We start from the raw sequence: 13,960 nt of genomic DNA, 5'->3' as shown, positions 1-13,960 counted from the left end.
TTTCAATTCCACCTTTATGTCCATAGGTGGCAATTTGTGATGCTTTTGGACCTGAAGACAAAGGACTTCTTGATAAAATTATGTAAAATTCCATAAAGAGAAAAGAAATCTTTATGGATTCAGTTCCACATTATTTGTGGAATTCATTCTTTATGGAATGTTCAGTCACACATATCCAAACAAAATGAAATGTATTTCACTAACCTTACAAAATTGAGGACCTAGCATCACCAATGCAATAGTCTCTAAAATCTTAATAAATTTCAGGCCAGAGTCTCCATCTCTCTATCTATGGAATGAAACCTTGTGATTTTTAAATCCTAAGGAGGCTGAAAGCTATGCAATTTTTGATCCTACCTCTAAAATTCATTAATATAATAAATTGTTTGTTGTTGTTATTTTTTATTCGTGAACTTGTGTCCAACTCTTAGTGACCCCATTGGACTGTAGCCTTCAGGCTCCTCTGTCCATGAGATTTCCTAGGCAAGAATACCTGAGGGAGTTGCCATTTCCTTCTCCAAGGGAATATAATAAATAATAATAAAAATTTAAAAATTGACCTATCATTTAACTGCCAGAAAAATTCCTATTTGACATACTATCATAATGAAAATGCACTTTGGACCCCAAAATGGTGCGTATTTCCATGACATTTCTATACTTCTTTTTGGCCTTGTAAGAAACATGAAATAGAAGAATTTAGAAGTTAAATGATGAAGTTATTTTATAGATTAATCATAATACCTTGTGCATTTTTACAATTAAAAATTGACTTTCATAAGCTTTATATCTTTAGCAATTTCATAATCTAGACAAGAGTAGTTATCACTATTCCAGTTTTAATAGTTAAGAAACAGAAGCATGGGGGTATAAGTTTACGTATAACCGTAGGTTTTAGCAGGGGGATCTTTACATACCTGGTCATAATGTAAACTCTACCTTCCTAATGTATTAATCATTTATTACACTTTTGTTACCTTGTCACTTAACTAACAGACTCTTAACACCAGTAGCCCAGTATCTGGGAACTCCTTAGCAGGAGAAGCTTCATCATCAGTTGGTTGATATCAATATTCTATACACTGGGCTTCCCCGATGGCTCAGCAGATAAAGAATCCGCCTGCAATGCAGGAGATACAGGAGATAATGCAGGTTTGATCCCAGGGCCAGGAAGATCCCCTGGAGGAGGGCATGGCAACTCACTCCAGTATTCTTGCCTGGAGAACCCCATGAACAGAGAAGCCTGGTGGGCTAGTGTGGGCTTGCAAAAGAGTCAGAAACGACTGAAGTGACTGAGCATACACACAATATTCTGTACATTAAGGATGTGACTGTAATCACTAGAAGACTCTATAAAAGGACAAGTCCTTTTCTCTGTCCCATTCTTAGCAAGCTTAATCTAGTCCTCTATTACTTTAGAACCTGTAAGGAAAATTATATTCTTTAAAAAAATAGACATTAATTTGTCCATTGATTATGACTTTGGTTTCTGTATCTGAGTAAGGGAATCAATAAGAGTTTCCTCAAGGGATTATTTGGGGACTACAAATAAGGCAAGTAAAACTCCAGATGCCACGTTTGCAATACGGCATATCTAGTAGATAATAGCCACCTGCTGGGGACAGCCCAATGAACTGGAGGTCTGCTGCAGCCTCCTGAAAGAACAGGCTGTTGCTCTTTTGATTGTCAACGACAGCAAGGCACTGGAGCTTCCAGGTAGCAAAACTCTGCAGCACGAGGAGGGAGTGTCTTTCCCCTTTTCACTGGTTGGCATTCCAGGTAGAAGAGGAAAGAGACACAGACATGAAAACCGTTAGAGACGGTGAGACACGAAAGTCAGAGGAAGGCAAGTCAACCTACCTAAAGATTATGGCATTCCTGAAAAGGAAACAGAATTTTTAGATAAGATATAATGTGAGCTGGAGGGAAGGAATTTATTAATCAACACGTGTGACATTTCAGATAAATAAGCGCTAGAGATCTGCTATTCAACACTGTGCCTGCGGTCAATGATGATACATTGTACCCTTAACATATATATGGTAGATGTGATGCTAAGTGTTTTTATCATAATAAAGTTACTTTTTAAAAAGGAAATAGAGCTAAAATACAATTTTAAAATAGTTTATAAAGTAGAAAATTAATGAAATAAGCCAGTTGATAAGACTTACCAATTTTCAGGTAAAACCAATTAAATGAGAATTGCGGTTACATATATCTTAATGAAATGTTGAAAGCATAAACAAAAAGAAGTGAAAGCCTACAAAAATCAGGAGTCCTGTTAGAGAACAAAAGCAGACCTGCCTTATGTATCTCTCACACGATTCTAAATGCTAGATGAGGAACTGGCACCTTTGAGATTTAAAGAGGAAAATTGTGTTGCAAGGCTTTGGTTCCCTAACTGATTCTCTCTTACGGGTTAAATTAAAAAAAAGAAAGAAAATCATTCTAAACTATTCAAGGAATCAGAAAATATTACATCCAAATGCTATTCTTGAACATGTTATAAAATTTACCTTTTTTTCTATACTCCAGTGCCTGTTTTTTGTTTTTGTTTTTAAGAAAAGGAATACCAGATGTTATTTTCCACCTTTACATTTGCCATTTTCAAACTCATTTTCAGGTGTCCTTGTAACAAAGGACAGAAAGCAGGACCTTCCATGTTAAAACTCTGCGGCTTTGCCATTCTGTTGGTTCAGGAAGTAACACTACTAGTGAAAAGTATTCAGTGGTTGGCTAAACTCATCTTTCCCTCTCCAAGTCATGCTTAGGTTCATACTTATGTTTTCTCTGTCCAAACTGGCTTTTCACTTTTACTGAAGCATTTCTTACTCATCATATGTCTATTTCATCACACAGAGTGTTTCCTAATCTCGCTTTTATTCCCGAAGAAATAAACAGAATTTTCAGCCTTCGATATCCCAATGGAATTATCTCACACTCCCATAAAAGCCATAGTGAGACTCTTGATTATCTATAAGACCAATCTCTCTGTTCACCAGAGGCTTCCATCAAGTCCTTGGTTCCCAGATACATGAATTACATCAGCCCTTGCGTGTAGACTAAGTGAAGTAATACACTGGGCCCCCAACACCTGACTTTGGCTGAGGGCAGTTATTCTTACTTGTGGCTAAGGGTTCTTGCCACAACAGCCATTTGAAGTGATCTTCCCGCTGACTTCCTCTCATCCCAGAGTCCATCTGGTGTGTCTTTCTTTCATATTTATTCCTGCTGTTGCGTGCTGTTGTGCTCCGTCGTGTCTGACTCTTTGTGACCCTACGGACTGTAGCCCACCAGGCTCCTCTGTCCATGGGATTTCCCAGGCAAGCATCCTGGAGTGGGTTGCCATTTCCTCCTTCCAGGCGATCTTCCTGACTCAGGGCTCGAACCTGCATCTCCCGCATTGGCAGGCAGAATCTTTAGCACTAAGCCATCTGGGAACTTCAGTTAAAGAGCGACTGGTCAGCATAACCAGCCTCCTTTCCTCCAAGCCCTGGAAACTCCTTTGGGCTCTCTTTTCACTACCCTAACTCAATTCTTCAGTTACATCCTATAATCCCCCATTTTACACAACCCCCCTGTACAGCTAACCCAATCCTCGGTTAAGCCAGGGAGAAAGTTGGGGTGCTTATTTACCATTTTCTTAACATCTTACACCAAACTCTTGTCTCATTTGTCTTGCAGGTCTTTTTTCTCTTCCAGGCTCAATATGATTCTTTGCGGGGGAGCACACCAAGCCCATACAGTCACGTTTTCTTTGTCTCCCAAGGTTCTCAAATAACCAATGGCAATAGATCTCCAGAACTGCTGTCTATTTCATGGTCTTCACCAACTGTAGTCATGCTACTTGCTTCCCAGGATGAATTACTCATTCACACAATCACAAGTCGCTGGGCTCAGGACATTTTTGCCCACTGTGCTCATCAAGAGTTACCCATGGCATCAACACAATCATCATTGGAGTTGAGACTAGAATCCAAGTACCTGGCCTTCCCACAAGGGCTGCTTGTACTCATACACTCAGATCCACAGTCATCAGGGACTCATAGAGCCACGAGCCTTCCAGCCCGAAAAGCCCTTGTCCAGGGCTTGTTGAGAAGCCTGTCCCAGTCAGTGCTGCCAGGAAACATCCTGAGAAAGGGATGTGTGTTGTCTTAGGTATAGTAAAGTTGTGCAAGGCAGAAAAGCCCGCACCCACACCTTGAGACTTCTGGCTCAAAGTAAGCTGGGTCAGGGTCCTGGCGTGTCACCTGATTGCCACTTCATCTAGGTTGGCTCAACAAACTCTGCTCTTAATTTGTCCTACAATGGGGCAGACATGGGAACTACCCATCACAGGAGTCTTGGATGGACAGGTAGGAAGTAGCACCTAGCTTTCCTAGAGGAGCTCTCAGAACTCAGAGAAAGGAGGAAGCTGCTGGAAGAGAAACAACAACAGATCCTCTGAGGCCTTCTTGTTCTCCTGAAAGCTTCACCACGGTGCCCACTGAGGCATCTCTGCTCAGGCGTGTCTGACTCTTGGCAACCCCATGGGCTGTAGCCCTCCAGGCTCCTCTGTCCATGGGATTCTCCAAGCAAAAATACTGGAGCAGGTTGCCATTTCCTTCTCCAGGGGCTCTTCCTGACCCAGGGCTGGAACCCAGGTTTCCTACATTGTAGGTGGGGTCTTTACCTTCTGAGCCACCAGGGAAGCCCAAAGACCTAACAGAGCCATTCCATCAGTCCCCTGTGGGACGCAGCCCCTGCCCCTGGCTGCTGGGGTCAATCCCATCCCTGCTGTCCTCATCAGTAACACTGATTCGACTCATCTGACCCCAGGAAACCTCTCTGGTCCATCAAGAAAGATGCAGTGTTAATGAACTCAATTTCTCTTCATTAGTGTTAAAGTCAGTGTGTTAGTCACTCAGTCACGTCTGACTCTCTTCATTAGGACAGACTAATTTTAATTTGTGTTTTTATTGCTAAAAGATTCCCTGGGTCTAGTAAGATCTCCTCCTATGACCCAAGAGATAAGGGCAAACCAGCTCAGAGCAGGCCGAACCTGCAGGGCTGTGATGACCACCGCGTGTGTGGACGGGAAGGAGAGATTAGGTGTGGCCATTATTAGTCACAGGAAGCCAAATGGGGATGTGACTGACAGAGCCGGGCCACCCTGGCCCAGCCCCAGCAGACCCTGGGCTTCCTGATGACCGGGAAGCTCTGGAGGGTGGATGAGTCAGTGGGAACAGAGTGATCAAAGCCTTCTGGGGGATGGCTCTCCAGGTGCAGTGGGCAGAGAGGACACAGTGGGCGAGGGGAGCAGACAGCAGGCAGTCAGGTGTGTTACGACTGGCTCTGCAATGACCCAGGGCAACCCGCTGCCTAAAGGGTCTCTTCCCACCAGGAGTACAGCAGGTGTCTACAAGCCTGGCCAGGCCCGGGGGCCTGCGTTTGGCTGCTTTCCTGAAAAGACAGACAAGGTGACTAACAGAGCTGCTGGCTCAGAACTGACCCTGAGGAGCCAGGGGGCTCACTCCCTTGTCTCCAGGCAGAAATGCAAAATCCTCTCTGGATAACATGCTTTACTGTTTCATACTCTCAATGCCCAGGAAGTCCGTCCTTATGTTAAATTTATGACTTTCTTGAGGGCATTTTAAGTCCACTATAGACTGGCTCTGCCTAGGGTTGAAGTAGTCTTTGTTTACACATACAAACTTATTTATCCTTAGGCACATCAATTCTGTCTTTTTAAATGTAAAATTGAAGAGTACTTCAATAACTTGACAGAGTCATTTTTTAAGATAAAATCACTTAAAATCACCAATAATCTTAACACTGGACATGAAAATATTTTTGTTTGCTTTTGGATATATTTTTCACAATTAATTTTACATCAAATATACAAAAACGGTATCCTGTTGGCATTATTATGGACAAATAATGCCGTTTGTCCACTTATTTCATCCTTTTCTATGGCTCACCTTGACTCTTATTTCTTGTCTCCTCTCTCTCGGAATTCATCAAGTTCCTCCAGGTCCCAGCGGATATGGTGAATGCTGCAGGCTTCAAATCCAACATTCCCTAGACCCGTCTAGCCAGCCCCTTGCTCCTCCTGCTCTCCTTGTTCCTGATGTTGCCTGATCCCCAGGACTTTTTCCCTTCCTTCCTTCTCCTCCGTCACCAAAGGTGTAACCCCAGTCTCTGCAGAAACCCCTTAATTGTTCCCTCTTCAAGCACTGTCTCCACTACAGTCACTGACCGTGGCCTCCACTGGCAGGAGCATCTCTTCCTTTCCGGCCTCTGGTCTCCCACATTTCCAGTCCAGGCCCAATTCTTTTGTTGGAATAAACATTCCAACACTCAAGTATGATTATGTTCACACCCCTGGAGCACCTGGGAACCTTCTCTTGTTTAACCGTCTCAAGTCTTTAGTATAATGTTTGTTCTTTCTTTGACAATGTCACACTCTTTTCCTGTACCCTCCTCGTGTGATACTTGTGATCAGTCCCTCTCTTCTACAGTTATGCTGAGCTTTTCCACATTTTCTTAGCAAATCATTCTTTCAAGATTCCGCAACTTCTACCAACTGCACCCTTTGCCTGAGAATCGCTGCTCCTCTTTCACTTAACAAACTCCTAATCATACTCCAAAATCCTGCTCAAATTTTCTCAGGAACCCTTTCTTATTCTGTTTGTATTTATCTTCCCCACATGCTGGATACACGCACATTTTAGAACAAGTAGCATCCTCGTTTTTATTTATTGAGATGTCTTTCTCCCCACATAGTCCTACCTCCGATTCATTACATTCCCCAGTGCCTAGGAACCAAAGGAGGTACTCAAAAACATGTTTAAAATAAAAGAACATTCCCACCAACAGTGGAAGAGGGTTCCCTTTTCTCCACACCCTCTCCAGCATTTATTGCTTGTAGACTTTTGGATCACAGCCATTCTGACTGGCGTGAAATGGTACTTCATTGTGGTTTTGATTTGCATTTCTCTGATAATGAGTAATGTTAAGCATCTTTTCATGTGTTTGTTAGCCATCTGTATGTCTTCTTTGGAGAAATATCTATTTAGTTCTTTGGCCAATTTTTTGATTGGGTCATTTATTTTTCTGGAATTGAGCTGCAGGAGTTGCTTGTATATTTTTGAGATTAGTTGTTTGTCAGTTGTTTCATTTGCTAATGGGAGAATGGCATTGAAACATGTATAATAACATATAAGAAACGAATCGCCAGTCTAGGTTCGATGCAGGATACAGGATGCTTGGGGCTGGTGCACTGGGTTGACCCAGAGGGATGGTATGGGGAAGGAGGTGGGAGGGGGATTCGGGATTGGGAACACGTGTACACCCACAGCGGATTCATGTTGATGTATGGCAAAACCAATACAATATTGTAAAGTAAAATAATAATAAAATAAATAAATAAATAAATAAAAGAACAAATGATTTGAATATTTTCCTGGGAGAGTTTATTACATCCACATCTACCAGTAAAAATTGTGTTGATCTGGAAAATATTGTATATCTCAAGGTAGCCGTTTTCTCTAAGATCACGTCAAAAGATCACGTGTGGCAGTTTTCATCTTTTCCTCTGCTCCAGTGGAAGTTTAGACTGGTGCCATCGACAAAGCCCCAGTTCCTCTCTGCTCAGCCTTTCAGCTTTTGTCCAAAACACCTGCATTAGGACTGATGGCCCAGTAGGCAGCGGACAGAGTTTTGGCTTCCATGTCAACACCTCAGTTCAAAGGTAAGCAGCAGGCATCTTTTTTTTTAGAGCAATATCCTAATTGGAATTCCATGTAATTACAAAATTTTTGACATTTGCCATCGCCTTTTATGCACCTGACAACTTTGAATCCTGGTTCTGTATCTGTACAAAGAAACAGTCAACATTAGCATCGTAAGACCATCTCAAGGACCAAACACTAGTTATCTTAACCCAAAGGCGTACGGTGGAGAATGACAAGGGCTAGGAGATGGACGTCTTTTGTCTACGATCTACCATCAGACTCAGATCCTTGATTCTGGCTTAAAAGTCACCTTCACGCTCCCTGAAAAATGAACTTTCAATTCAGAGGCAATTGGCAAGAGAAATGGTGAGGGATGCTTTAGGACACAAAGGTTGTACTTTAAATAATCTAGAAGTTGTGTAGAGGGACAAAGAAGGACTTGCTGAGGCCAAGTGTGACATACCATGGCCTCACGAGACGCGTCCTAAGTGCAGAGGTCCCTGAGGAAAGTGGGAGATGACACACCTGGGCCCGGCGAGCAGGGGCGGCAGAGGGTAGCACTCAAGAGTTTACAAGATGTGCTTTCTCCCCACTGCTGTGAGAGAGTGCCTGGATCCGACAACTTAAACATGAGTCAAGTTACCGGAGGAACTGTATTGATATCTTACTCGGTACTTCAAGTACTGAAATTGGTAAACAAATTTTTCTCTTAAATAATACATTTTTGGTGCAATGATGAAAGAAAAAGCTGGGAGACTTCCCTGGTGGTACAGTGGTTAGGAATCCAACTTGGCAACGCAGGGACATAGGTTTGATCCCTGATCTGGGAACTAAGAGCCCACCTGCCTCTGAGCAACTAAACCTCCTGCATGCTGTGACTGAGACCTGACCCAGCCAAAGAAGTAAATAAATTTTTTAAAAAAAGAAAAAGTTGATGAACACAGTGAAAGCAGAGGCACAATGTCAGAGACTTAGAAGTGGGGAAGGTTTCTGATGGATACCATGCCCAGGGTGCTCTGTTTATCAGAGGCACTTGCCGCTGATGTGAGATTTGACCGTTGAGATCTGAAGAGGTGTTACCCTCTTCCTGTCCTAATTTCTGTCCTCAATAAGCCTTACAATTATTTGATTAAATCAATGAATCAATTGATCCATCAAATTATTTTCTTATCACTTCATTTTCAGAACAATAGTCTTTTTTTTTTAACCTATAAAAACCTGAATGTAGGAAATTCCCTGGCAGTTCAGTGGTTAGGACGCAGTATTTTCATTGCCAAGGCCCTGGATTTGATCCCAGGTTGGGGAATTAAGATCCTGCAAGCCATGCAACACAGCCAGCCCCCACCCTGCAAGAAAAAGAAAAAAAGAAACCCTGATACTATCACCATAATCGAAGTCATAAACACATTCATCACCTCCAAAAATTTCCCTGTGTCCCTGTGTTTTTGTTTTGTTTCTGTTTCTCTTGTGGTGAGAACAGAAGACCTACTCGCTTAACAGCTGTTTCAATGCACAGCCCGCACCATCAGCTCTAGGCTCTGTGACGCACAGCACACCTCTCGCATCACTGAAACTTTAATCCTAACGGACAACAGTTCCACTGACTTCTCTACCTGCTTCCTCTGGGGACCCCAGAGACGTTGCTATTGTCTGCTCCTCTGTCTTTGATTGTTTTCAACACCCCATAAGGTTCATGGTTTCGAGTTCAAAACTGTAAGATCAAGACCAGGTATATAGCTCTGCTTCTTCCAAGAGAGAGAGTTATCTCCTCAGATCTATTAACCATTGAGTTAAACCCCAACACAATCCAAAGATTGTTTGCGTTATGGCTTTGATGGCAGATGACCCCAGAATTGTCTCAACGCCGCTGAGAAATGTCGTGTTTAGGGTGCCCCGTGCCAAAGCTGCACAATAGTCATTGTTAGGGATCCCTTTCTTGGGGGGATCTAACACTCTCTATGTGTTCACTCTGTGGCTCTGTCTAGTGTTCAGAGCTACTCAAAATCATCCTGTCTTAGGGGAGCTACTGTATCCCTCCAAATGCCCCAGTCTCAGGATGACATAGGTCGTTTGCCTTCAGGTTCTGCTGGAATAGGCCTTTGTACTGTCTGATTGTCCTCTTCAGGTCCTTCCAGTGGGAGAAAGAAGCGACACACACCTGTCACCCAACCGAGGAGCTCATTCTCACCGCACCCACACACAGTCCAGACCCCCACTCAATCTGCATCTCTAGTCACCAAAATGAATTCTAAAACATTCAGAAAACTAGTACTCGGAGTGGAAACAAGAGAAGATAATATTGCAGGCTCTGGGGGAAGAAGTTCTGAATCCACACGACTTTTCTGCTGCTTAGGTGCCCGTGATTTAAGAAAGAAACTCTTCAAGGAGCTGAGAGTTGCCTGACCTTCAAAAGGAGGTGATAAAGCCTACCTTCTAAGTGTATATGAGCTCTCCCAAAGCACCCAGCACACCGCAGGTGCTTATTATACACAAACCATTGTCCTGTTAATTAAAACAGGTGGGACATACTTTGGTCCTAGAAGCCTCTGGCCCTGGAATCTTCTAACCAATCAGTAGGAGCAACCGGAGGAAAGATGGCAGAGTATCTGGAGACCTTTGGCTGGCCCAGCTGCTAACAGCTCTGCCATCCCCTCGGGGGATGGAAAAAGCCCACTTGTTCTCAGTTTACTCAGCTGCAAAGCAGGGACAATAATAGGGCTTATCTCCTAAGCCTATCATGAAGATTAAATGAAATTATGGGAAGCAGTTGGAACAGACCCACATTAAGTGAGCAGAATGTAAATATTATCATTATTGTTTGTGATAACATCCTAGTCTTCTGGATTGCCTCCGTAAGTTATAAGGAAAAAACGATCCAGTGTTATGATAGATTCTGTACCATAAAGGCATGTTTATAACAATATTTTGTCCACTGAGCACCGTTTTCATGAAGCAAAGCCAATTCACCTGAGTATTGACTCAAGACATCACTGAGTGAGTGAGTGAGTGAGTGAAGTCGCTCAGTCGTGTCCGACTCTTTGCGACCCCATGAACTGTAGCACACCAGGCTCCTCCATCCATGGGATTTTCCAGGCAAGAATACTGGAGTGGGTTGCCATTTCCTTCTCCACAAGACATCATTACTGAACCTGAAACATGCTAAGTCCTGCTCTGTGTGTTGGGCTTTACACAGTGTGCGTGGCAGCTGATCTCTAATTCTCTGCTCAGGTTTACATTCTCCACTAGTTTGCACGTGACTCTGGAGACATAGGGAGAGCACACTGGGGACACAGAGGTCACGTAGTCCAGAACCTCCAGCAGGCAGGTCACAGTCTGTGGAGCACTCTGAGAGCATCACAGTCAGTCTCCAAGCCAACTGTGTCACACTCTGCTGGCACTCTCTTTGCTTGATGCGTCCACGTTTCACGAGACCTTCGGGGGTCCTGCCCTGGGGGGCTGTCATACCCCTCCCTAACTTTCCCCACAGGCAGAGCAGACTACGTCATGCATATATCGTCTCAGGACACTCCACCGCTCAGCCCACAGGCCCCCACAGTCACCTCCCATCCACTCTTCCTCTGAAGGTCCTGCGCATGGACTGACCCATCCCGGGCTCTGTCACTTACCCGGGAAGGGGGGCTCGCGAGGCACGAGGTAGCGCTTTACTTGGTGGTGAAGTGGATGAGACCTGTTTGTTCCCCGTCCCGGGGATTCTTCTTGTTTCCTGGGACCCTCGGGGTCCTGGTGGTTAGCATGTGTGACTCCGGAAAGTCCTGTTTCAGGGTAAACACACAGCAGAGAATGTTCACAGATCCAGGAGAGCAAGGGGCTTATGCTCCAAGCGACGAGCGAAGAGTGGAAGTGAGAGGGGCTGGGGAGTCATCCATCAGTGGTCATGCGGGATGGACACATCCCGGGCCTGCTGTCTAGCTTAGGTGACAACACGGCCTGTGTGCTTCCACACTTGCTGGGTGGGAAGATCTCACGTTAAGTGTTGTAACCACAGGAAGACGACAGCACAGACAGCGACACGGAAGCTCTGGGAGGCACAGAGGCATCCACCCCCTTGGCGATGGGGACAGGGCCACAGGTGTTTGCACACGTCCAAACTCATCACATTGTGCACATAAGTAGGTGCAGCGCCCTGTGCGAGGACCATACCTCAATAAAGCTGCAGAAACAGCAAGGGGCGGATGGATGGAGTGGGCTGGAAGAGGGGCAAACGTGACCTGTGTGTGTGAGAGGCAGAGACAGAGAGGAGCAATGTCTGGAATGGGAAGCAGTGGAGCTTGAGTCCCCGCGGAAGTTAAGCTGAGCCGCCGCCAGGCTGCAACCAAGGTAGTCCTAGAGACCCCCTGAATGTCAAGGTCCTTCCTGACACACGCTGTCCTTCTCTGTAAGGGAAGGAGGTGCTAAAAGGATGAAAAAGCACAGTCAGCACTGGGAGCCTCTCTCCTGGGAAGCTGCGCCACCAGCACCTTCAGAGTGTCATTGACACGACTCCCCTGGACGTCCAGTGGTTAAGACCCCGCCTTCCAATGCAGGGGGTATGGGTTTGATCCCTGGTCTGGGAACTAAGATCCCCCAAGCTTTGGGGCGCACCAAAAAAAAAAAGTGTTGTTCACAAACTCAGGCAGAGACACCTGCTGAGCCACCCACCAGAAGCTGGGCTCCCAGAGCTGAGTTGCTCAAGGCCCAGGGGACTCCTACCCTGGAAATGACCATTGCAGAGAGACCCTGGCCCTCAGGCCCAGGTCCCGTTTCTGATTTACCTGGAAAGAGCAGAACCACAAGGAGAAGAGTGGATGGAGCGAGGAATTGCTTCATGTCGCTGAGGAGGCTGCAGCCCTGACGTCCAGGGCTGGCTGAGGGCGGGTGGGCGGCAGGGAGGGCTTCCTTTATAGCCGGGCTGGGGGGTGCCGGCTGGGAGGGGCTGCAGCCACAGTAACTTCCTACTCACAAAAGCACACAGGTAGATGCGTTATTTTCCCACCGCTAGCAGAACAAACATTGAGCCATTTTTCTCAGGAAGTAAATAATATGCCTGAATGCCTTGGGTAGGTTTAGTGAATGAGATATGTCAGAGGAGGAGGAGGAAGAGGAGAGAGGCAAGAAAAATGGTATTAAGGGAAAATCACCGGTTTCAAGTGCTGATGGCTAAAGCATTGCTGTTCGTTAAAATGACATAAATAAAGCTGTCACGGTACTGCTTTCTTGTCCTCAGAATGTATCTTCAAAAACGATGCAGGTTTTGCAGTATATGGGCAACTTATTTCTACATGTTTGCTTTGCCTATAAGAAAACAACTCCGACTGAAGCAGACCAGCGTCATTTGAACTCTGGTTGGCTCTTAAACTGTGTTAAGGAGTTAGCACTGAATTTTCCAAGTATGGTAAGAGCCCTCTGGTCACATTAAAAAAAAAAAAAAAAAAGTTCTTTTCCCTGAGTTATATATTTCAAAGTATTTTCCAACGGTGTGATAGAACATGGTGACTGTTTTTGGAGACAACCCAGGATGGGGAGCTTATTGAGGAAGAAACAAGACTGAGTCCGTGTTGACGCTGGGTGACACGAACAGGAAGGGTCCCTTTTCATTTTGGGGAGAAAGGGCACAATCAGCCTCACAGCTCAGAGGTGGCATTGAGTATCTCTACTAGGAGACACCAAATGCGGGATTACTCTCATTTTAGTGGCTGTTGACATTCGTTAGCAGATCACTCTTTCCCTGGGTGTTTGCAAAATAGTGATATTCTATATCACCCCTCCTTCATTTATTAGCTGGACTACTCACTGAAGTACAGTTTGGGCAGGAACCCCAGGTCCAGTGTTTTATCACACCTCACTTTTCAGGCTAAGGAGGCCGGGAGCGCGCACCTAGCAAGGGTCGGAAGCGCTCTCTGCTGCCATCTGCCGGATGGAACCCTCCACATACATCCACTGAGGTCAACCCTTCTCACAGAGCATCTCTGGTTTGTCTCCCTGGAGGTCTTTGCTTTGAATTGCAGTGTATGCCAGACAAATTGCACTCACTATTGATTTATTCCATTTTAATTAATAAAAGACACATATAACTATTGAGCAGAACTGCTGATCAGAAAAGAAACCCAATGTTACAAGATCAATCAGTATGATTCAGACAAAAGAATAAAACGATGTTCACTTAGGCTTGTGGCGGACTGGACCCGCTTCTGGCTCACCTCCTGAAGTGCTCTGGGACAGTCACGTAAGCTGCGCTGCTGCCCTCC

The 13,960-nt window shown here is 44.9% G+C and overlaps 2 protein-coding genes across 2 annotated transcripts in view; one reads left to right on the top strand and one right to left on the bottom strand.

The window, feature by feature from the left end:
* Window positions 1-7,441, top strand: part of LOC121818087 (craniofacial development protein 2-like) — an 80,858-nt gene extending 73,417 nt beyond the window's left edge. The window contains exon 2 of the mRNA XM_060407195.1: window positions 3,685-7,441. The gene's annotated coding sequence lies outside the window, so the exon portion shown is untranslated. The remainder of the gene's footprint in view (window positions 1-3,684) is intronic.
* Window positions 7,432-13,169, bottom strand: LOC101105976 (sperm-associated antigen 11B). Its single transcript, XM_027962508.3, has 3 exons — window positions 12,488-13,169; window positions 11,342-11,488; window positions 7,432-7,855 (listed from the first exon to the last, which is right to left on the bottom strand). The coding sequence occupies exons 1-3, from the start codon at window positions 12,540-12,542 to the stop codon at window positions 7,722-7,724; spliced, it is 336 nt and encodes a 111-aa protein (XP_027818309.2). The 5' UTR covers window positions 12,543-13,169; the 3' UTR covers window positions 7,432-7,721.
* Between the last annotated feature and the right edge of the window lie 791 nt (window positions 13,170-13,960).

Source organism: Ovis aries, chromosome 26 (assembly GCF_016772045.2).
Source record: "Ovis aries strain OAR_USU_Benz2616 breed Rambouillet chromosome 26, ARS-UI_Ramb_v3.0, whole genome shotgun sequence".
Classification (NCBI taxonomy): domain Eukaryota; kingdom Metazoa; phylum Chordata; class Mammalia; order Artiodactyla; family Bovidae; genus Ovis; species Ovis aries.
This window is presented reverse-complemented; position numbering and strand designations above follow the sequence as displayed.